The sequence below is a fragment of the Macrotis lagotis genome, chromosome 5, assembly GCF_037893015.1.
Source record: "Macrotis lagotis isolate mMagLag1 chromosome 5, bilby.v1.9.chrom.fasta, whole genome shotgun sequence".
Classification (NCBI taxonomy): Eukaryota; Metazoa; Chordata; class Mammalia; order Peramelemorphia; family Peramelidae; genus Macrotis; species Macrotis lagotis.
The window spans coordinates 245,658,645-245,683,459 of NC_133662.1; the positions used below are offsets into that span (position 1 = coordinate 245,658,645).

Genomic DNA, 24,815 nt, shown 5'->3' on the forward strand with positions numbered 1-24,815 from the left:
GAGCCCCTTGGTCCCTCATTCAGAGCCAATTTACTCCTACTTTACATAGAAGCTTAGTAATCTCCCGGAGAACAGAAAGAACACAAGATCTGAAGGCCAAGGACCTGGGTCAGATTTGTGGTTCATTATACCTCTAGTAATAATTACCTACCCTTCCCAATTTTATATTCCTTATCTTTTGAATAAGAGAGTTTACTGGATAGAACATTTTATTTTTATTTTTGGCTTTATGAGGCAATGGGGTTAAGTGACTTGCCCAAGCTAAGTAATTATTAAATGTCTCAGGTCGGATATGAACTCAGGTCTTCCTGACTCCAGGGCCCATTCTCTATCCACTGCACCATGTAGCTGCCCTTGACTGGATAGAATAGAGGGGACCAGTGGATACAGAGGTCCTGGGTTTAAATTCTGGCTCCTTAAACCATCTTTCTGTTTACCAATGTTCTTTATTTTCATTCTGAATTTAAACACCAACCAAGACAAGCATTCCCATTTATGGTTCAGAAGAGAAAAAGATGGGACACAATCTATGACACACAATTTGTTTATTCTTATAAGGCTGTGTGCCTCAGTTTCTTCATCTGTCAAATGAGGCAGCACAATGAATGGATAGAATGGGAAAACCTGAGCTCAAATCCTTTCTCAGAACTTTAGCCACTGTGTGACCCTAGGCAAGTCACTTAACCTCTTTCTGCCTCAGTTTTCTCTTCTGTAAAATGGAGATAATAGGGTTGTAGAGAGAATGAACTGAGATCTGGCATTTGCAAAACTCTTAAGGGCTATAGAAATGGTAACCATGGGAAAAAAAGGGGGGAAAAAAAGAAATGGTATCCTGGCCATAAAATCAAGGGAATGGACCAGAGGACCTTCCTCTTCTAACTCTCCAAAACTTTAATCCTATAAAGATGAGAAGATAAATCTCCTTTCAGGCCTTCTCTAATTCTGATCAGTGTCCTTGAAGTAGGTGCTATTGTGATTTCCATTTTACAGGCTCTTGTAAGGGCCAGCTGTGGGATTTGAACTCAGGTCTTCCTGACTGCAAAGTCCAGCAAAACTGCATCCAGTGGGGATGCTGTGTACCTGTAGAATAGGAGGTTATGCTGTGGGATAGTCCCAAGAACACTGGGAGCTTTGGTTAAGGACCTGGATTCATATTCCCAGCCTTGCTGCTTACTCCCTATGTGACCTTGAGCAAGTCACTTCATATCTGCTCTCAACCTCAGTTTCCCCCTTTGTAAAATGAGAACATTGAGTCAAGGTCCCTTCCAGTTCTCAATTCTGCAGTTTTTGGCCCGTTGGAGCCCCCTAGTGGAAGACTCAGCATCCAATATTTATGGTCATCGGTGGTCAGGAAGACCTTTGCTGCCCAGCCCAAAGGGGAAGAAAAGGCAGAAAGTGTTCCTTGTAGATTTGGGGACAGCATTTAAGGCGATTTTCTTGCATTTCATTTTGATGAATTGGATCAATATCTATGGAGATCTGACTGGGGAAGGGATGCTCTGAGGATGCCCTAACCCATCTTTCCCTTAGGGAAAAACATTGCTGTCTTATTAAGGAGCTTGGCTAACAATAGATGGAGGCCTGGGAAACCCCAATCTGTACTCTCTGGCAATCAATCAATCAATCGAGAAGTATCAAGTTCCTACTGTGTGTATAAAGGGCTTTGGAAATATGAAAGTACTATAGAAATATTGGTATTTACTATTATGTGGTAACTGCCACTTTCCCTCAAGGAGCTGACATTTTGGGGGGAAATGACATAAACATAAATATGTCTAAACCATCAGCAAGGGAAATAGCAGGTGCTAGTAGCTGCCCTCATCAAGAAGGGCTTCATACAAAGACCAAGATTATTACTTTTAATTTAAAAAAAACCCCATTATCCTATTATGTAACTTTGCTATCTCTTATACTTTATTTTTCTTCCTTAAGGATATAATTTCTCATCACATTCAATTTAAATCAATGTATAGCATGGAAACAATGTAAAGACTAACAGAATGCCTTCTGTGGGGGGGGTGAAGGGAGGGAAGTGAGATTAGGGGGAAAATTGTAAAATTCAAAATAAATGAAAGAAAGGTTTCATAGAGATGGTGCTTGAACTGATCTTTAAAGGAAATTAGGAATTCTAAAAGGTAGAGGCAAGGAGAGAAGGCATCACAGGCTTTGGGCAAGCAATGAATGAAGAAGGGATAAGTTTGCCTGTGTTTGTAAGGTGCATGGAGAAGGAGGAATGTACAACAAATAGGGAAAGATATGTACAATATAGAAGGAAATCCTTGAAATCCCCTCCTTGATGAGCTCATTACCTCCCACAAGCCAGTCTCTTCCAAAGTCAAGAATGTCACTTTGTTGGATCTCTGCTTCAGGGGTGTCTGGGAACATTTTGCTTCAGGGATTAACAGGAGGCTTCCCTTTCATTCTAGGTGGAGAAGGAATGTGGCTACCTAAAAGAAGTATGTGACCGGCAGGCAGAACAGCTGAGTCGGACCAGCCTGCAGTTGCAAGAGAAAGCCTCGGAAAGTGATGCGGAGATCAAGGACATGAAGGAGACCATCTTTGAGCTGGAAGACCAGGTGGAGCAGCACCGTGCAGTAAAGCTGCATAATAACCAGCTAATAAGTGAGCTTGAAAGTAAGTGACACCGAGAGCCCCCACTGCAGGGGAAGAGCAGGCAGGCGCCTGCGCAGAGACTTTTAGCAATAGGAGAGTGTGGATGAGATCCAATATTTGCAGCTGTCACTTTGCAAAGTCCTATTGTTACCTCTGTAAGAATCATTCCTAGCGATAACCACCACTACCCATGGCTGTCATTGTCATTGTGCTTTGGAATTTGCACCCACCCTTCCCTCCCCTCTTGAGGTTAGACAGTGCTAATATTATCATCCTTTAGTCAATCAATCAGCAAATAATTATTAGACACTTATTTTGTGCTATTTGCGGGGGCTACAAAGAAAGGCAAGAATATAGGCCTTGCTCTCAAGGATCTGACAGTCTCATGGGGGAACCATATACAGACAACTTTGTACATAAAAGATCAATACAGAATAGATTAAAGGTGAACCATAGAGCCTGACATTTATTAAGCCCTTACTCTTTGCTAGGCAGAGGGGACACAAAGACAAAAATAGTTCCTGCCTTACATTCTAATGAGGGAGGCTGCATGTAAATAACTAGATAAGACATATGCAGACATCAGGCTCCTGAATGAGATGGTTGGCCCAGACGGTCACCATGATCCTTTCTAGCCCAAAATCTAGGGCCCTACTTAGCACCTGTAGGACCTTGTGCTTCAGCTAAGTTTGCCTCCCTGGGCCAACTCAGTTTCCTTCTCTGTAAAATGAAGCTCTAAAGCTTATGCTTAATCTTATTGCTGACTGATTAATTGGTGATAATAGCTGTGCTTACCATTTGGTCACTGGAGGAAGAACAATTTAAGTATGTATCCTGTGGGCAATGAGAAAGGTCTTACTAATAAACTGAATGATTAGCTTGCCCAAAATATTGATCACTGGGGGAAGCCAGGGAGTGTGATTAAGGCAACAGTACCATGCCCTCCAAACCTCAGACATCCTAGTGGTCAACAGGTAAGCCATTCATTTCCCTTGAATTAGGGAAGGATATAAGAAGGGCAACTAACACATAATAGCTATCACCAGGATAGCTCTTTAAATTATATTAAATATTCATTATATAGGTTTGAACAACACTTTGCAGATATCTCATTTGATCCTTAAAACAATCCTGGGAGGCAGGTGCTATTTTGATTTTTACAGATGAAGAAACTGAGACAGACATTCAGTGACTTACTCAAGGTTTCAGTTAGTAAATGTCTGATACTGGATTTGAACTCAGGTCTTCCTGACTCCTAAGTTTAGTACTTCATCTAGCTACATAGTTAGATACTTTCCACATTCACCCAGATAAGGTTCTTCAGATATAGATCTTATCTTTGTGGTAAAAAATAAAAAAAATAAAAACAAAAACAAAACTCATAAATGGAAGCATTCATCACTCTTTAGGAAATCTTCTTATTAATTTTGGAAATTAATTTCAGTTTTCTCTGAACTAATTAATTAATTAATTAATTTCAGTTAGCTCTTCTTCAGTTAAAAAAATAATCAGACCTAGGGTTTCCCAAGTCTATTAGAAATCTATTAATTTGGGTTCTTTCCTCAGTAACTAAAATTACTATTACAGTAATTAAAATTACTATATTTATTGCTTAATTTACTATCTAATGATTCCCCACACTACTGAAAATCCACTCATTAATTTTGGTAGTCCTTGAAAGTGAATGTGACTATTTCCTCAGCTTCCTCATCAATAAAATTAACATAAGACCTAAGGATTCACAAGTCTCCCAATTGCATTGAATGTTTCTGATTACCCAGACAACCTCACCAACATATGAAGTTTGACCAAGATTTATGGTGCCAGCATTAATGGTGCCCATTAAGGATATGATCCAGTGGTGTCATTTAGATGGAAATCAGGTCTCATATTGACTCAGAAAACCTTATATTGTTATTATTTATTTTGTTAAATATTTTCCAATTACATTTGAATCTGGTTTGGGCCTACACTCGGGAGTGTTATCCATCTCCCAGCCACAAATTGGGCATCTCTGGTCTCCAGTGCCAAAAGCAGAATTTTCCTAGTTGCTTCAGAAGCAGAATTGCCCCACTTGCTTCAGACTGACTCAAAGATGCCATAGGACATCCAGAAACTGGTGTCCAAATTCACTTCCAAACAATAGCTGTGTCCAGTGAGACTTAAGAAGAATAAAGTCAGGTATCACACTGCAACTAATTCACACAATAACATTGATGACCATGGCAGAACTAAGACCTGCTATATTGGGGCAGCATTGCTTCAGAAACTTGGATAATTTTTTTTTTTTTTGGTTTTTGTAAGGCAATGGGGTTAAGTGACTTGCCCGAGGTCACACAGCTTATTAAGTGTCCGAGGCCGGATTTAAATTCAGGTCCTCCTGACTATAGAGCTATTGCTCTATCCACTGTACTATCTAGCTGCCCCTCAAACCTGGATAATTGATGACAAATAGAATAATTTATGAGGAAAACCAGTCTGATTTTGTGGAGCTGAGCAGACAGGATGTGGGGGCATCAGAGAAAATCAAAACAGTTGATTTATAGTAAGAGCCTCAAATGGAGATCATTGAAACAATGATGATCTTTGTCATCTTTATTATAGCTAACATTTATATAACATTTTAAGATTAACAAAGCATTTTTACAAAGATTGTCTCATTTGATCTTCAATCACCCTGGAGAGTAGATATCTTCATTTTACAGATGAGGTAACAGACAGCAGACAGAAATTAAGTGACTTGTCCAAGACCACATAGCTAGTTAGAGATTGAAACCAAATTTGATCTCAAGTCTTCCCGAGAGCAAATCTTGGCACTCTATCTTCTGGGGCGTCTGGCTGCCCAATAACAAACTACAAAAATAAGAAAGTTGACTTTTAGATGAGCTTTAGGAAAATAGGATCCTAGTCCTGGAACTACAAGGGTCCTTAGTATGTTCTTAGATTGAATTGAGATCTGTAAAGTGACTTTCTTAAGATTATGAAGAGTGGCAGGGATTGAATCTGAACCTAGATCTTCTGACTCCAGAACTGAACTCTTTTCATTAGCCTACACTTAAGTTGAGCAGCTTCAAATAATTATGGCATCTCATATTTGGGACCTCATAGAATGCCTAGGACAATCTCTAACCAGAAGCATGAAGGGAGCCATCTCCCAATCTATTGATTTGTCTTGGGATCATAAAGAGCTTTTACCAGAGCGTCAGACCAGCCAGTGATGTCAAAAGCAAGAAGACTTTATCATGGGTATGTTTTAACTCTCACAAAGACAGTCGTAGCTAGCTAAATTAACCTAGATATGAACAATCAAGGCTAACTTAATGGACAGGGACAGTTGGGGGAAGTAGGAAGCAAGGGATTATAAAGGCCAGGGCCAGTTCCCAGTCCCCAGTCTTGGCCCCTTGGGACCAAGGGTAAGGCAATCAGTAATGGTTCTCTGCATAGCCAGCCACTTTCTGGACTTGGTATATCCAGGTTATGCCAAATTCTCATTTCTTCTAGCTCCAGTGAAAGAGAAACCTAAAGATCTGCACCCTTCCCATGTGAGGAAACTCAGGATTCAGGTTGGGGCTGAGGATTTTATAGGGACTCAGGGCTCACAGCTGATCTCTTCTCCATCTCTGGAGTCACAAATGGGGAGATATTGGAGATGAACTAGCATGGTCCCTATTCTTAATTCCAGATTTCAGAAAGGTCCAAGACAAGAAAGGCTCATCTAGAACAGAAACAACTTGTGACAATTGAGTCTTCCAAATCAAAAATGGGAGGAGGGTCCAGGGGACTTCCCTCAAATCAGGCCCAGTTAAACTTAACCATACAACAACAGCTGGATGGATAGGGATACATCTGTGGCTCTACTGGTAGGGAACTGCCTCTCCTAATGCAGGTTGGTGCTTTTTTCTGAAACCTGTCTTACAGAATTATTTAATGAGACTTTCAGTAGTTTGCCCTGAGTCACAGAGCAGGTATGTCAGAGGAAGGATTTGAATCCAGGACTTCCTGGTCCTTCAGTCAGTTCTGGATCTACTTTCGCCATAATTGCCTCTCAGTAGTTGGAACAGCCGGAACACAAAAATTCCCAAATTATGATTCCCACCATTGAAGCATTGTTCTTTAGGGTTAATAACTCAAGTCTCTATTCTCTCTTTAATTGATTGCATAGGTATACAAGAAAGCATCTTGGGGGAAAAAACATCTTGAGAGATGAGCCCAGTTAATTTTAGGGGAAATCCTCATCTGTGGTCCATGTGGGGATTCTGAATTCCACAGAGTCATCTCTCTCCTGAGGACTCAGAAAACACAGCCCACAGACAGTTTCACCTTGGTTAGTCATCTGCACAGTCTCCATTATCAATAATTCCTAACATAGTTTGTTCTAGTTTAGCACTATGGAGCCAATATCATGATTTCATCATTAGGGCAGCTAATTAGTTGGCAAGGTGGATTTAGTTGTGTCTCAGACACTTATTGTGGGATCCCAGGCAAGTTATTTAAGCTGGTTTGCCTCAGTTTCCTCATCTGTAAAATGATCTGGGGGAAGGAAATGGCCAACCACTCTAGTATCTTTGCCAAGAAAGAGTCAGACATGACTGAAAAATGACAAAAAACCCGAGCCAGAAGGGAACTTGGAAATCATCAAGTCTAATTCAGCAAATACAGTTCAACTAATAGAGCAGATAGAGTTGAACACTATTTAATCATCTTGAGATCAGTGCTTACTGTTGTAATTAAGTTAGGAGGTGGAGCTGTAGACAGAGCTGGGATGGTAACTCACTTTCAAGTGAAAGAACTACCAAGACTGCCTATGGTCTTACCGGTTTACAAGTTGATTTTTACAGAGGGAGAAACTGAGGCTCATAGTTAAAGTGACTCACATAGTGTGAGGCAGGATTTGAACCCAGGCCTTCCTGACTCTGAGATCATTCCTTCACACAAATAAACTGAATCAGTATTAGATTTCTCATTAGTGGCCATGGACATGATCCATTCTAAGTAGTTCCCCAAGCAAGAGAAGGGAAGGGAAACCCCATAATATAAAGACAACCCTTTTTCAAGAGAGCCTTGGACTATAAGGCATCTTCCATACTTTTCTCAGATGAGTTGACAGAGAGGACAAATATAGCCATGAGCCAAACAACTATTCTGAAGTGGACAGGGCCCTCCTCAGGCTTATTATGGCAGACCCTGGTTCTTCTGTCTGATAGATCAAAAGGACTAGTGATATCTAGGACAGTGATCACCTGAGGCTTTGAGGAAATTAAGAGCCCTGTGTTAGAGATGGCATTCAAACCCAAGTCTTCCTGAATTCCCAAGGTGATCGATCATTCTTCCCTATAGCAGGGCCAACTAACTCTTATAAACTTGTCTGCATCCTGTTGTGTTGAGTTGTGTCTGATTCTTTGTGATCTCTTTTGGGGTTTTCTTGGCAAAGATATGTGGCTTGAACTAAGGTCCTCCTTACTCCAGGCCTGACGCCCTACCTAGTGTTTTCCCTATACCTTTATAATTATCTAAATTCCCTTTTTCTCTCCAGCTCTATTCTGCTGGTTGGTGTTGAGTTGGTTTTTTATTTTAAATCCTTATTCAAACCTTTGGAAGGCAGACTCTTTCAGATAAGTTTACAACCTTTAAAGTCACAATCAATAATCATCTTTCCAAAGTAGTTAATTTGAGGTCTGGAATCAGGAAGACTCATCTTCCAGAGTTTAAATCTAGCCTTAGATGCTTGCTGTGTGTCTTTGAGCAAGTCACTTAACCTTGTTTGCCTCAGTTTTCTCTTCTATAAAATGAGCCAGAAAAGCAAATGGCAAACCAGTCCAGTACCTCTACCAAGAAAACCCCAAATGGTATCAGGGAGAGTCAGGTACAACTGAAAAAGGACTCAATAACAATTCATTGAGATATAAAGCAAGCCTTAAATTTGTTCCTAGAAAGTCCTGGTTATTACCTTTTGTTCTAGGAGCGGTACTAGGCCTGGAGTCAGAGCTGAGTTCAGATCTGTATTTGTGTTTGCCTCCATTTCCTCATTTATAAAGTGGGGGTAATAACCAGACCTACCTCCCAGGGTGGTTGTGAGGATTAAATGAGATAATCACTATAATGTGTCTAGTACATAGGGGGCACTATCTAAATGCCAGCTATTACTATTGTTTCCTGTCAGAAGAAAAATCATTATCATACCTCCATAGACAAACAAGTCCCCCCACCTCCATCATAGTGACACCTCTACAAGAAAAGTGATCATGATAACTTAGGGGTAAGGGGGAGGGGATTTGAAAGAGTCTAGAGTTCAGAGAGAACCACTGATTTTGCCTTTGAAGAGGAGACCAGGAAATTAAAGCCTAAGCTGAGAAAACTCACTCAGGAGTCTTCCACATCCCAGGTAACTGGGCTTCATGGTCTCCCTATTGACTTTGGAAGTTTTCTGAGGCTTCCCTTCCAATAGATGCTGTAGGCCCCCCCATAGTTGCTCTTAGGAAACCCAGACATTGGGGAGTCTCATCGTATTCCTAATTGGAGTTGATCTACTCTGAGCATCTTTTGAGTCCCTAAGAAGAGATCCACAAGACCTATAGGGGTCTGGGACTCATTCTTTGCCACAGACCTATAAAAAGAGAAACACAAAGCATAGTGCAAAAAAAGAAGAAAAGGGGAAGAGGAAGGAGGAAGAAAGAGCTGCCAATACCAGTAATAATTGGAGTCTAGTCTCATGCCAGAACCACCAACCATCTCATTACAGAACATCTTCTAATGGAGCAGCAAAAAGGAAGCTGAGCCTGGAGTCAAGAAGACCTGAATTCAAATCCAACCTCAGATACTTACTTGTTGTGTGACCCTGGACAAGTCTTTTAACTCCTCAGCCTCAGTTTCCCCATCTGTAAAAGAATAGATTTTTGTTTGTCTTTGATGGCCTGTAAGCTTTAAAGCTATGCCTCAGTGATATAAAAATAGGCCATTATTACAGTATTTTTTAACATCCACGAGGGAAGACATTTTACCTAACCTGAGATACCTAGGAACCCAGGAAAGTGGCAAGCAAGGCTAACCAGGGGCAGGAATGGTCAGAGAGATTTACGCCCAAGGGAGCAGGGGGTGAGGATCCTGGGGTTGCCAGAGTTGATAGGCCTTGGGTGTGACAGGAGGAAAGATGCTCCTATTTGACTTGGCACACCCAGTGTCCTCCATGCTTCTGCCTCCTTCAGTGGCTAAGACACCTGGGTAGCTCAGTGATGTGGGAGGATGGCAGTTTATAGTACACCGTAGTTCTCAGGAATGAATGTTTCATTGTTTTCCCATCTCTGATGTCACAGGAAGGGGGATGCTAGGGATTGGCTACTGAGCACCCCATTCTATAAGTGGAGAGCTAGAAGGAACCTGTGTGGAATGTTCTAGAATTGACCCCCCTAACCTGGGGGTGACTATTTCAAGGGGAGAACAAGTATTTATTAAGCTCTTACTATATACTATACTCTGTCAGGCACAAGACACAAAGACAAAAATGAAACAGCTCCTGCCCTCCAGAAGCTTACATCCTACTGGGAGACAACATGTATCTATATGTGTCTTTAAAATAGTATTTTGGGGGGACCAGATATATGACTTCATTGATATTGGGCAGAAACCCCAAATGCTAGACCAGAAGCATGCATCTCAAATCTTACATCATCTTACATCTCAAATGCAGTCCAAAATATTAAAAACTTAATTAAGAAAGAGTGAACAAAATAAAAATATAATAAGGTTAATACACATTTAATCTAAGCCAATATATGAGTAGCTATGTGGTGCTGTTTTTAACACTTTGAACCCTGCCTGCCTCGATTTCCTCATCTGTAAAAAAGCTGGAGTAGAAAATGGTAAACCACTCAAGTATCTTTGTCAAGACTCGGGGCTGGGAAAAGTCAGACTCAATTGAAACAATTGAACAGCAATATGTGACCCCATTGCTATTTGAATGTGATGCTGTCAGGGTAGGGAACCCCCAGCTAGGAACAGAAAGTGTATCAGCACTTGCCTATGACTTGGAGACTTTAGGATGATTCCTGGGGCCCTGAGAAGGTCACCCAGAACCAGTAGGTATCCAGAAGCAGGACAGGTCTTTCTAAGTCCAAGGCCAGCTTTCTCTCCACTAAGCCATAGCCTTCTAAATAAAATATATACAAAAATGAGACAGTGGGGGAAATGTGAAAAGCAGTGGGAGGTAGAGTGGGGAGGTGGGGGATGTCTAGGCAACATTTCAAGTTAGCACTAGCTAGGGTCGGAGTACTATCTACTCTCTATCTTGTATGTACCCACCTATTTACATGTTTTCTCTCCCATTAAAATGCCAGCTTCTCTAAGTAGGAACTATTTTTTGTTTTTTCTTTGTATCTCTAGCCCTTGGCAAAGTTCTGGGAACATAGTAATCACCTTTAAATGAATGGATCCCTATAGTTTCTTATGTTTGCTTGTGTCTTCTCTTCCAGCCCCATCTAATAATCTTCATAAGAATTCCTGACCCTTCCATTCTCCCCATTTCTTACAGAAGCACCATCCTCTGCCCCCACCCCAAAATAAAGGCCAGTTTTGTAGAGTGGTAAGAATGAGATAGATAATGTTATTGGTCATTTGGAATCCGTTAAAGCCTATTGCTCCAAAATAAAGAATTATTTCTTGGTTGTCTGATTGGTCTTTCCAGGGTTTACCTCTCTAACATTCGCTTCTTCTCTCTAGATAACGTGATGAAGCTTGAGGAACAGAAACAGGACCTGGAGCGGCAGTTGAAGGCTCTGACGAAGCAAATAAAGGTCAGGAGGACTGCAAGCACAGGATATGCAGCCCTTATCTGCCTTGCCGAACTTGTGCTAGTCTCTGGGAAATATATCTTAAGGTTACTGTGAGTCACCCTGAGTATAGATTCAAGAGTATCTTTGAATCCCTTCATTCCTCTCTTTAGCCTTCCCTTTCTCTTATTAGAGTCAGTAGTGAATAATAACCAGGAGGGCTTGAGTTCAAGTCCTGCCTCTGATACTTACTATCTGTATGATTCTGGGGAAGTCATTTAACTTTCTTTTTTTTTTTTAATGTTTGTCCCTCATTTTATTTTTAATTTTTTTTTTTAATTTAAGGCAATGGAGTAAATGATTTGCCCAAGGCCACACAGCTAGGAAATTATTAGGTGTCTGAGGTTGGAATTGAACTCAGGTCCTCCTAACTCCAGGGTCAGTGCCCTATCTACTGCACCTCCTAGCTATCCCTAATCATTTAACTTTCAATGCTCCATGCTCCCAGGCAACTCTGCCTTCCCTTGACAGACAGTCAGGTGATGTCTATAGACCCTTTCAGTGAATAAAATAAAATTCAAAAAACATAAAGGAAGTCAATTATATTGAGAAAAGTTGCCAGTTCTTTTTGTAAAAACCTTTTGACCCCAAATCAAGGATCCTTGTTCCGAGACTTTAAATTGCTGAAAAGGTGTAGACCTCCAATGGCAAATGATGTTGGCTAATTAGTGAGTTCTCTGTATTAATGATATATCAAATATCCTCTCCTTATCCTTAGCTCTTTCTCCTAAGATGTCACCTTCTGAGTCTCAGGAAGTCCAAATTAGTTCCTGAATGAGGCTGAGTGACTGGGGACCCATTTAGTCTTTGGGATGTTTTAAGATATACTTTAATGTTCTTGAACGGACAGGACATGGTTGTCTGCATATTTGTGATTGTTATTCAGCCATGTCCAACTCTTTGTGACCCTATTGTCCAAGGGGTTTTCATGGGCAAAGATCCTGGAGTGATTTGCCATTTCCTTCTCCAGTGCATTAAGGCAAACAGAAATGTAGTGACTTGCCCAGGATCACCCACCTAGTAAATGTCTGAGACGGGATTGAACTTAAATCTTCCTGACTCCAGGCCCAGCACTGTCTACTGTCTCTATATTAATTTGCAGTAATTGGGGGCGGGGGGGGACACTACTAAAATCTATTAAATCAGAAGAAGTAAAAGAACATACTGTAGAAGGTAGAAAAAGGTGAGAACGATATGAACAATTCAGCTCTGCAGGTTTTAAAGTTAAATGCAGAAAAGCCCACCCATGAGACAGACAGTAAGAGGAAAAGAGACACTCAGAGGAGGAAGAGGGTCCATGCTTGAGACTGTCAAAGAAGCTACAGATTTAGATAGACTAAAACTAAATGGAATCTTAGCTATGCCTTGGTCCAGCTTCATTGGAGAGATGAGGGAGCCAAGTTCCAGACGGGGAAAGTGTTTTCCTGGAGTTCACCCAGCTAGTTAAAATTAGGCAGAGGCTGGAGGAAGAACCCAGGCTTCCTGACTCTAATAACTGCTGCATCTCCTTGACTGGTGGCCAGAGGGGAAAGGTGCAGGGTAACATAGAATTAAAATGGATCCTTTGGTTGGGTAATTTCTAGGTCTTTGTGAGGATGAGAAAAAGAGTTAGGTTTTTATAGGAGGATTAGAATTCCATTCCCTGAGAAAGGGGCTCCCTGCTCTTTATTTTAGAAGGGGGGATGAAGGTAGGCCACAGTTGAGTCTCATCTCCATGTAGATCACTCAGCATCAATTTGAGATCAAGACAAACCAACATGATGCAGAAGGAGCAAGGCTTCAGAGTTGGAGGTCCCAGGCCCAAGCCCTCCCTTTGGCCTGATGCTTCTTTCCAGGAGACCATGCACACAACTTCCCCTTCTATGAGATAAGAATACTTATGTTGTACATAAGACACTTTTTTTTATAAAAAAAATTGAAGATAATAGATTTTTTGGCCTTTTTTTAAACTTCACAGTTCTTTCTTTGGGCAGAGGGGATCTTATTTAAAATAGGTTTGTTTTTAAAATTGCTGTCGACCTTTTTACTGTTCTTACCTCCCTGGGATTGACATATTCACCTCACCTCATTCCCCTAGCCAGTGAAGTGTCTTTTGTAACAAAAGAAAATGTAACATAAAATAAAATAAAAAGGGGAAAAGACAAAGAATGAAGTTCATTAATTAATTCATTCATTAATTCATTAGTCCCCCACCTCTGCAAATAAGTATGTATATACATATATCTATACCTATACCTATCTCTATCTCTATCTCTATCTCTATCTCTGTCTCTGTCTCTGTCTCTATCGCTATCGCCATATCTCTACCTCTATCGCTCTATCTCTATCTCTATCTCTCTTTATCTCTATCTCTATAGCTATATCTATACCTGTATCTATCTCATCTATATGTATATTTATATCTGTATCTACATCTATACCTATATCTGTATCATCTATGACTATATCTCTATCTCTATGTAATGCATATATACGTGGGAAAGAAGTGCATCTTCTCATCACTTCCCCCAGGTCAAGAGCGGATGTTGTAATTACATAACAAAGATGACATTTCTAAGAAATGAAAGCCAATGACACGATAAGAGTACTGTAGTCTTGAGCAAGTCTTTGGGAATGTGTGGGAATGTATTTAATTCCTTCATGAAAGGCTATCTGTTGTATGGACATTTAATTTGGGCAGAAGTTCCATATGGCTCTTTAAAAAAGAAATGATAAATTAGCCTCCTTAAAAAGCAGTTCCAAGAAATTATCCAAATAACTTTATTTCCTTAAGTATAAGCGCTGACAGGATTATAAGATTATAGACTGAGCATGGGAAGGTCCTTCCAAGGCCATTTAGACTAATTTCATGTTAAAAATGGGAAAACTGAGACCCTGAGATTAAGCAATTTTCCTGAGGTCACACAAATTATGAAATCATTGACTGATTACAGGAAGGGGCCTCCAAGGCCATTTAGACTAACCTCCTCATGTTACAAATGGGGAAACTGAGAGCCCCAAGATTAAGTGACTTGCCAGAGGGTCACAAATCATAAGATCATTGGCCGATCATGGGAAGAGCCTCCAAGGGCCTCCAACTTGATTAACACCTTCGTGTTACAAATGGGGAAGCTTAGAGCCTGAGAATTAAGTTTTAAGGTCCTGAGGTCATACAGTTAACATATTATCAGAGATGGGATTTGAATCCAGGGCCTCCAACTTGCAAGCCAAGATATATGATTTCCAGGCAAAGTCAGGATTTGAAGCCAAGGACTGGCTCCCAATGTGTCATCCTTTTCTGATTGGGAGGCATATGGTACAAAAAAGTACACATTGCCTCTGGAACCTTAACATTCTTCCTGCCTGTGTGACCCTGGCAAGTCATTTCCTCATCTATAAAATAAAGAGAATGGTCCAGATGACCTCTAAGGTTCTTCTAGCTCTAAAACTATGATCCCAAAACTTAGTAGCTAGGCTTCAGTTTCCCCTTCTATCAAATGAGGGTCCTCTGATTCCCTTTCTAACTCAGATTTATAGCCCTAAGTCCTCAGGACTCTGCACTGTCCAGTGAGAGGCTTAGCCTGAATGATCTCCCAAGTCCTCCCTGACTCTTGATCTAGGGTGCCTTGGACATACAGGTCATGGGAGACAATAGGTGTGGCCCAGAACCTCAGATGGCTTTCACACCTGGCAGGTGCCTGACTCCCCATCTTTCTCCTCTGCCACTCACAGGAGGAGACAGAGGAATGGCGGCGCTTTCAAGCTGACCTCCAGACGGCGGTGGTGGTGGCCAATGATATCAAGTGTGAGGCCCAACAGGAGCTTCGTTCGGTCAAACGGAAATTGCTGGAGGAAGAGGAGAAGAATGCCAAGCTCCAGAAAGAGTTGGGGGGCCGTACAGGGGAACAGCAGGTTGGTCCGTGCCAGGGCTCCATGAGCATTAAACACGCATGGAGACAAGGTTCCATTGCCAGCCTTGCAGATGTGCATGAGGCTTGGGAGGTTGTGTGTTGCTCTCCCTATGACATGTTCTCTGTCTCTTTTGGGGGATCCCTCCACCAGCCCCTTCAGGAGCTAGATTAGGAGTCCCATTTGCTGGACCAGGGGAGCTACAGCAGCCCCTCTCGGGCTCCCTATGATGGAGAATAGGCCTCATCCTCATGATGTTCCCGCCATCTTGGTACTTCCCATAATTCTAAAGAAAGGATACCAGGAGTACCACTATATTCTGGCTCTGCCCTAACAGGGAGACAGGTGATAATTCTCAGGCAGGCAATTGTCTGATGGAAGGGTTGGCCCTTCCTCCTTCCTCCTATGAGTTGTACTCATTTTCTAGAGCTACCCAAATAAATCAGTGTAATATTTCTTTAAATGGCTTATTCCATTAAAAAATGAAAAGGGAGCCTATGGAAGAAATCCACTATTTATAGTTAATAAACAACTAACCTTGGAACCAGAAAGAACTTTGGCTGAGTGACCCTGGGCAAATCATTTAACCCTAAGGGCTCTGGGTCTCTCCCAAAGACCGAATTTCAGAGAAGGTACATTTAATCAGATTAGAAGAGGGAGTTCCTCCCTAAGAGACGGCTCCAGTGAAGAAATCAGTATTATTTATAAATCAAGGAAATTATGACTTAGGGAGTGGTCTTAGCTAGGGCTTTACATAGCTACTCCTCATGTCTTTGGGCAGGAGAGACTGAGCATACTCCATCCTATAAAACTCTTCCATCTAAGAGGAAAAGCTGTAAATTGGTTCCGGAGAGGAGATGGACATTGATGACTGTGCTAAAAATAAAAAAAAAAAAAACCTCTTTACTACATTATTTTGCACTCACCATGGGACTAATAAAATCTCACAGTTTTCCTTTTTATAATCAGGAATAAATGTATTACTTTGGGGTCCTTGATTTCAGGGAATTATTTGGAATCGCTCTCTTTCAAGGTCCATATGTGTGGCAATTATTTGATTTGAAAAACAGGTTGCGGAATTTGGCCCCCTTTTTATCACTGGCGGAATCTGGGGTTTATTACTGGGGTTTATCTCAGGGAGAGCTAAGAGAGCAAAGCCATAACTAGGGTAAGGCAACTGGGACTTACCCACAGTAATTTTGGAGGCAACAGAGAACAGTGGAGAGACTCTGGAGTCAGACAAATGGACCTCGCTTTTATTATATGACAAATGAGAGGATTGGATTAGATGATCTTTTAGCTTCCTTTCTAGCCCTAAATTCATGATTTTATGACCTCAAATTCCCATTTTCTTGACTTCTGGAGACTTGAGAGGTTGGAATAACAACCCTTGAAGGTCTAAGTTGATTAGTCCCTCATTGTCCCTGTTTTCCAGATCTGGTGTTGAGTCTAGATTCTAGAGAAAAGGTGAAGGAGAGAGGTGGAGGAATGGAAAGTAGGAGATTGGTCCCCCATTTTAGTAAGTATTTATTATATACCATCCACTACCACAGGCCTAGGAGATATAAACATAGAAATCAAGCAGCCCCTGTCCTCGAGGGTCTTCCACTCTATTGGAATAGAAATATAAGATTTCAGAGTCATTCCTAACCACCAGCTTCCATCCCCACTGAGGAAAGTCATGGCAGAGATAGAGCCTAATGGTATCCCCGTGATGAGCGAGGTGTGCTGTTAATCATGGAGCCTATCTTTGTTGGCTTTTATATGTCTGCCTCTGTTTTTTTTGTCTGTCTGTCCTGCTTCCCTACTTGGTTTTTAAAATAGAATCCAAAGGTCTAGCTCCCAATGCCTAAGGATACTTAGTCATTCAACAAACAATTATCTACTTTTGTGCAGGGTACTGGAGAGGCAAAGACAAAGATGAAACAGCCTCTGCCCTCAAGGGGCTTACATTCTAACAGGGAGATAATGCTTGGATATATACCCATTTTACATATGTATAAGAGTGGATATGGTCACATACCTATAAGTGTATAATAAATGCCAGGTAATCTAGAGGGGAAAGGTCCTAGAAACTAGAGGAAATGATTACAGATTAATTTTGGAAACAGAGAAATCCCAGGACATCATTTAGAAGGAGCTTCATTTGAATCATAACCTGTAAGAAACAGGCTGAAATCTATGACTAGAGTCTTAAAATTATGACAAAGCAGAGAACTGCAAATACAAGCATCCATTTTAGGACAATTTAGGAAGCCCTAAACGTCAGACTGACGGTCACTCGTTAAGACAGGATGCTTTCTTTCCAGCCCTCCCAAGGCTAATTCCTATAGCATGAAACTTCCCCCCACCCCAGCTCCTATTTCAAGACTGTTCCCCACCCTTGAATGTGACACACTACTGAACTCTGATTGAGCCTTCCTTCATCCCCTTGCGTCTCATTGCGTTGATCGGCCCTGCCTTTGGCACATCATCAGACAATGCCTCCAAGTGATGGTTTCCTGTTTGATGGCAAGCTCCCTTTGGCAAAGTGCCACCTTCCGAGAGGTGGTTGCTCCTTGGAGGCTGCTGATGGCCTGGCCTCTTCCTGAATGCACCACAGGAGCAAGAAGCAAAGCCCGGCAGGGTCCCCAGGGGCCCCGCTGCAGCTCCTTTAGCATTTCCACTCAGGCCAAATGAATTCTTGGCTGGAACCCTGAAGTGTAGCCTTTGTCCAGTGAGGCATGATGAATCATTATTCTTGGTTCAGCCACAGCCAGAAAACTCGTTGAAAATAACCCGGTGAATTCTTCTGAGCACAGCCTCTGAAAGAAAGGTAAGAACCTCCAGGAAGGCGCCCTCAGAAAAATAAGCATTGACTGTCTCATTCACTTTCCAATTTTGCAAAAAGGGACATCTTGGGGAATGTTGTGACGGTGTAGCTGAGGCAAAATGATGGGCAAACAAAGCAAAGATGTTGCTGAAATCTCTGGGCCTTGGTAAAAATTAGTATTTGTTACTGAGTAGTTTTTTAAAACAGTTTAGTTTGCTAAACCTCTTGGTATCTCAGGGAGAGCTGAGAGCAAAGCCATAACTAGGGTAAGACAACTGGGACTTAACCACAGGCCCTGAATTTCAAGGGTGTTGCTGACATACTTGCAGGTTTTCAGCAAGATAAAAGCAAAAGAAGTTGGTAGTTGTTTGATAAAACTAAATAATAAAGAAAAGAAATTGAAATGACACACCTAGCTCCTCATGCTCCCCTGGCCCATGCCACAAGTGGACCCCTGAGCCACTTTCTTAAGATCTTAGTGCCTCTAGGAAAATTTCAGAGACTATAAATTAGAAGGTGATGACCTGCACTGGTAGGAATTTCTTCTGCCAATGAAATCACAGGTGTAACCCCTAACTCCAGTATTAGAAATAATAACAGGTGGCAGCTCCTTCACCTTGACTTTCTCCTGAGTGCCCCAGTGGGCCATAGTTTTTCTTTTCCCCTCCATAGAATGGTGTCGACTCCAACCTCTCCTTTACTGAACCCCTGGTCCATGCCACTGACCTTATCTTCATTCCTAGTCATGGATCTTTAGTTCTAAACCATCACTGCGCCAAACTACTTTCTCTAATGTTATTTTCTAGAGAATGGGGAAGAAATTTTCAGCTGCCAAGATGATTTCTGACCATGAAGGGCCAGAGCCATTGGCCCTGCTGACTTCACATACACTCCCTCACCCCTTGTTTGGATAGCCCTGTTAATATTCCTTTGTCTGACCCCTTCAGACTCATCAGAAAACCTGGCCAGAGGGGCAGCTCGGTGGCATAGCAGGTAGAGCACCAGCCCTGAATTCAGGAAGACCTGAGTTCAAATGTAACCAGACACTTAATAATTGCCTAGCTGTGTGACCTTGGACAAGTCACTTAACCCCATTGCTTTAAATAAATAAAAAAAAATTTTTTTAAAAGAAAATCTAGGGGCGGCCAGGTGGCATAGTGGATAAAGCACCGGCCCTGGAGTCAGGAGTACCTGGGTTCAAATCCGGTCTCAGACACTTAATAATTACCTAACTGTGTGGCCTTGGGCAAGTCACTTAACCCCATTTGCCTTGCAAAAACCTAAAAAAGAAAAAAAAAGAAAATCTGGCTGGCTTGCCTCATCCATTATCAGAATCCTCAAATCATCTAGAAGTAGGTATCTCAGAACATCTGGGAGGGGGGCAGGGAGGGGACTATGTTCTTGAACTTTTCTATTATAGTTTATCCTAATTTGAGATGGCAAGAAGAAAGATGTAGAAAAAGAAATAAAGAGCAAAAACATTTCCTTGAACCGTATTGGCTGAGCTTTCTGGCATGGCTGATCTCTATGTGGGAGCCACAAAAGCAGTTCTTAACCTGGTTTATGGATCATGGTCCCCTTTGGCAGACAGTGGGATGAAACCTGCAAACTGCTTCTCAGAATCATGTTTTCCAGTGTATCAAATAAAACCCATGGAAATTAATTATATGGAAAAAATTATGAAAATATTTTTTAAAAACCACTTTCATAGAGACCAGAACAAAACCACCCAAATTAAGATAAATCACCAAAAAAAGTTGTTTTTTTTTCTTTTAAAACACAGGCTAACACTTGTTCAAGAAGCCAACATGACTAACCTAGGGAAGTTAGGTGGTGCAGTAGATAGAGTGCTAGACCAGAGAGGGGAAGACTCACTTTCTGAATCCAAATTTAGCCTCAGACAAATCATTTACTCCTGTTTACCTCAGTTTCCTCATCTGTAAAATGAGCTGGAGAAGAAAATGGCAAACCCTCTAATATCTCTGCCAAAAAAGCCCAAATGGGGTGATAGAGTCAGACTCAACAGAAAAACAACAAAGTAGCAGCACATGAACCTGTTCTAGAAGCAAGATAGCATTTAAGGGCAGCTAGGTTGCGCAGTGGATAGCGCACTGGCCCTGGAGTCAGGAAGACCTCCGATCAAATCTGGCCTCAGATGCTTAATAATTGTCACTTAAACCCATTGTCTTAAATGTGTATTTTTTTTAAAAGATAGCATTTAGGATGTATTTATCTCATTACAAATGACCAAACATCATTTTTTCAAGTTTCATAGTTATGTCCATCTTTATCATACAGTATCAGATCTGTCTCCAAGGGGAGATAATTATGTTAAAGGCATAAGCTTTTTTCCTGGTATGATGAGTGAATTTTTTAAATTGTTTACCAAGATTTTATTTATTTTTACAGCCTATAATTCAATTTATTTTTTAAAAGTTTTTAATGGATGTCTCTTTTTATAATAGAATTATTTTCAAATATGCTCTTCTTCTCCTTTCTGACCGAAGCTTCATCTTTCCCTTGTAACAAAGGGAAAAATAAAGTTATGCAAAACCAAATGAATTATACATTATACGTGGTCCCACTACCTGAGTGAGTTATTCAAAAAAAACCTGAAATTCAAAATGAGGAGCTTGACCCATCCCACGGTTCCCTGTTCCTTTTTTTCTTTCTTTCTTTGCCTTTCTTTTTTTCCCATACATTTCCTTCTATTGTCACTTCTCAAGTGTGCAGCCTGGCAGACAGTAAGCGACACATGAACTCTCCCGAAACTAAGGCTTCCACCTCGTCCGTCTGCGTCTGTGCGAAGCCCCGATGTCCAGTCTGTGTGAGCCAATGTGTGGCCCCTTCTGTGTCTTTCTTGCAGCTGTTGTGTCTGACTGAACTTTCGGCAGCTCCCCTGCCATCAAAAAGGGGAGACTGGGAAGATGCAGGTAAATCCATGAACCTGCCTTGGACCCATGCCCCAGCTCCTCTGAGGATGAGGCCCCCAGGAGAGAGGGTCCAGTGCTTGTAGGGGGCCCCTGGGAACCTCTGCCCACACTCCAGACCAGACACACACACACACACACACACACACACACACACACACACACACACAGAAATTCTTCCTCTGATAGGAATGTTGAAAGACCTGTCATTTCTTGAAGCAAAACCTTTATCTACAGTCACCCATTTTTAGTCTCTGCCTCTGGCAACAGATCACAGATGATACTCAATCAAGAGATGTATGCACTTAATTTGTGACGGGGATACAGAGACCAAAATGAAATAGCCCCTGCCCTCATGGGACCCTGACAGGCAGTTCTTGAATCAGAAGTGAATTCTTCTGTGTCATTGCAGGACATCTCCACATCTGGAGTGCCCTTACCTTGATGAAATCACAAACATAGTTATTGTAGAGAGAGGATCCTCACTGGGAATCCCTTAGACAGATGAAATCACAGATTTATGGATTTATGAGAGAGAGAGAGAGAGAGAGAGAGACATCTCTAACTATAGAGATGTCTCCCCACATACACACATTTCAAATCTCTGCAATAATGGGATTGCAGACCTAAAGTTCTAAATTGCTTTTGAGCAATTTCAAGTTAAAATGATAAAATGGTCCCTTCCTCCTTAAAAAAAAACACTAAAAAAACAACTCTTGCCTATCCTGATTCCATAGCTTAGATGGACCCCTCATGGACCCCTTGGACAGTCAGTCTGGTGAAGCCTACTGACTCCTCAGAATCAAGTTTTTCAATACCTAAAATAAAATGTCTCAGATTACAAAGAAAATCAATTATACTGAAATGCACCTCCATACTATATAAACAGTTGAATGTATTTTATGTAGTTACATATAAATATATAACTATGTCAATACAATTGGTTTCCCTGGTTATATGTATCTTATAGTATTTTGTATATATTATATATATGGTTTAGCTAGGCAACACCAAAGTTCATCAAGCACCTGGAGTCAGGAAGACAAGTTTGGTCTTAGTCATTTCCTAGGTGCGTGAGCCTGGGCAAGTCACTTAACCCTGACTGCCTTAAAAAAGAAGACAAACCTCAAATACACACACACACACACACACACGCACGCACAAACACACATATTTATTTATAATATAATACTAGTTGGTTGTTGTCCTTCTTCTCAAAGAGGACCAAAATGACATCACTATATTGAAGTCAAGGTACAGTGTGTCCAACTGTGACTGCTCAGACTAATATGAGCTCAGAAAATTCTATCACAGGTCAGTTTTAATAATATTATTATATAGAATATAATATTATCACATATAAATAGTCTCCATACATACATACATACGTATAAAGTTCACAGACTTCAGTTTAAGAATCCCTGTAGACCCTCCAGAATCTAGATCACCAGGACAGCAGAGGTTCCTCACTTGGCTTCTTCTATTCCAAATGATCTAGACTTTGTAAAAACTCGAATATGTCCTCCCAACACTGGTGGGGGACCCAGTGGGATGGTTCCAGGCTCTGGCCTTTGATGGATGTTTATGTAACAGAAGAGCCTCCATTAAATCTATTAGAGATGAGGTGGTTTTTTTTTTTTTGGTTTGTTTTTCCCCTCCCTCAGAGAAGGTATTTCCAATCTAACCCTGCCATGGAAGATGTAACACTGAGATCTCTTCACATTGTGTGATGCCTTTACCATCCCTCCCCTTCCCATTTTTTTCTTCTGTTTTCACAGTGCCCTGGTCTCTGCCAGCTAGCACAGCCCGGAGCAAGAAAAAGACAGAAAGACGAACTCTTGCCATGACTGGATACTTCGGCCTCTTCTGCCTGAAGGGGGGGGGGGGGGGAATCTTTCTAGGAAAAGAGCATTTCTTTACCAAGAGCCAAATTATTTCCCAAGTTATTTCCCACCATCTTACACCGTGGGAATGCAGTCTGTTTGTTTTACACTCCATTGTGGATAGAGTCACTGCCCTGGTCAGCCTTAACAACCTTCATCCTCTTCTTCAGTCCTTTTTCTCCCAAGATGCAACAGGTTTTCTTTTTGAGATGAAAACAGAAATTTCTTTGGATACATTATCCCCCGGCCCACACAGGAGACCAGTGAAAAGTTTCAAAAGATTGGTGTTACACATGGAAGAAGAATGCCAAAGCCCCCCTTTCGGGACATCACAGGGTCATCCTGAGAACAAAACGGCCAAGGACTTGTGAATTGTCATTTCTTTTGGTTCCCCGTCACTCTTCATCATGAGAAAAAGTGGCATGGGAATTCCAGCATGGTGGAGAGCCCAAGACTGGGGTTTTGTTTGTTCATTTTATTTTATTTTGGCACGTGTGTGTGTGTGTGTTTTTTCTATTTCCATTTTAACATGAATATTCTAGAATTCACAATATTTCAAAATAAAGCCATACTGTGAAGACTCACTTTGGACATAGCCAGAAAGCTGTCCAGCCCCTCCATCCCACCTTCCTGTTCCTCACCTTTACCTTGATGAAATACATGAAACACATCCTCTTGACTAAAGCAAAGCGATGGCCCCAGTCCATTTGATGTTCAAGAGTTTTTCTGATCATATTGAACGTGGATGCAAGAATTGATAGCAACGGACGGCCAGCAGAGGATGTAGTTGAGCAAACAGAAGATGAGAGATGATCATATTAAGCTTCTCTTAATTGAAAACTAGAGGCAACAGATGGATGGAGCCAACCTGCCTTGGATCCTTATGGGATTTTTTAAAATGACATATACACTAGATGGCGATGTCAGACCCCAAGTGGAACAGGGACTGACCGAGGTGGTGAAAACTTTGCTGGAGTGTCCTTTAGAGTGTGTGCCTTTGGGAAGACCTGGATCTAATTCAGAAGTCCCAATAATCAGAAACCTCCCATCCCTCTTATTTGAGGGTCTGGTCAATAATAGACCATGCCAAACAGAGTTTAGTTTGTTTAGGTTTTGCTTTTTTAATTTAATTCTTCGCAGCATTTTAATTATTCAATGCATGGGGCACAAGAAATTGCCCACCAACCATAATATCAAGTGTTCTCAGGGCAACTTTCCCTAGTGTTAACCTGGGGAGTAGAGAATCATTTTTTTAAAAAAATCTCTCTGGATCATCAAATGAAAGTGCTTCAGAAACTGCCTCTATTTGTCCTAATGTGGGTCCTGGAAACTGCAACTTTGACATCTCCCTAGAATGGAGATGCTCAGACCACATGCAAGAAGAGTGGTCAGTGCTTTCAGGTGGTCTGTGGATGAGTCCAGCTACCCCTCACCTATTGGACCCTCCTTGCACCATCTGTTTCTGCTACTGGCTTTTCTATGTGAAGATTATAGAATGAAGTGATAAATAAACCTGGCCCTGTTTCACATAACTCTGGAGTGTTGTTTCATCTTTAGCCCTTGTCTGCAGCTCTGGCATTTTTCAAAGGAAGATCCTTCAGGGGTTTTTTGAGTTTGTTTGTTTTTTCTGTTTTATAAAAAATAAGATGATGGGAGCAGAGGCTACCAGGGTCCCAATCCTTTCTACTGCTAGCAAGCTGTATTTCAAAGAAAAGCCAGGAAATTGTAAAAAAAGAGGGGTGGGGATGTAAGGTGGGAGATTCCTGTTTTCTTGGACTATTATGGAGTAGTAAAGGGCAGGCTTAACAGATTTTAGATGGAAGCTAACCAGTGGGGGGGGGGGGCAGAGGAGGTTCACTTGTGAGAA

General features: G+C 41.4%; 1 protein-coding gene across 17 annotated transcripts in view; it reads left to right on the top strand.

The window, feature by feature from the left end:
- Positions 1-24,815, top strand: part of SPECC1 (sperm antigen with calponin homology and coiled-coil domains 1) — a 413,523-nt gene that overhangs the window by 213,859 nt on the left and 174,849 nt on the right. For 15 of the 17 annotated variants that reach the window (XR_012468813.1, XR_012468816.1, XR_012468809.1 and 12 more), the window contains 3 exons: positions 2,427-2,634; positions 11,326-11,399; positions 15,147-15,326. Coding sequence is in view for 2 of the 17 variants with exons in the window: in XM_074189250.1 (XP_074045351.1) it covers positions 2,427-2,634; positions 11,326-11,399; positions 15,147-15,326; positions 22,844-22,912 (531 nt within the window). In the remaining 15 variants the exon portion in view is untranslated. Of the gene's footprint in view, positions 1-2,426; positions 2,635-11,325; positions 11,400-15,146; positions 15,327-22,843; positions 24,658-24,815 lie in introns of those variants that run through there. The other 2 variants (XM_074189250.1, XM_074189253.1) reach the window with 2 other exon arrangements.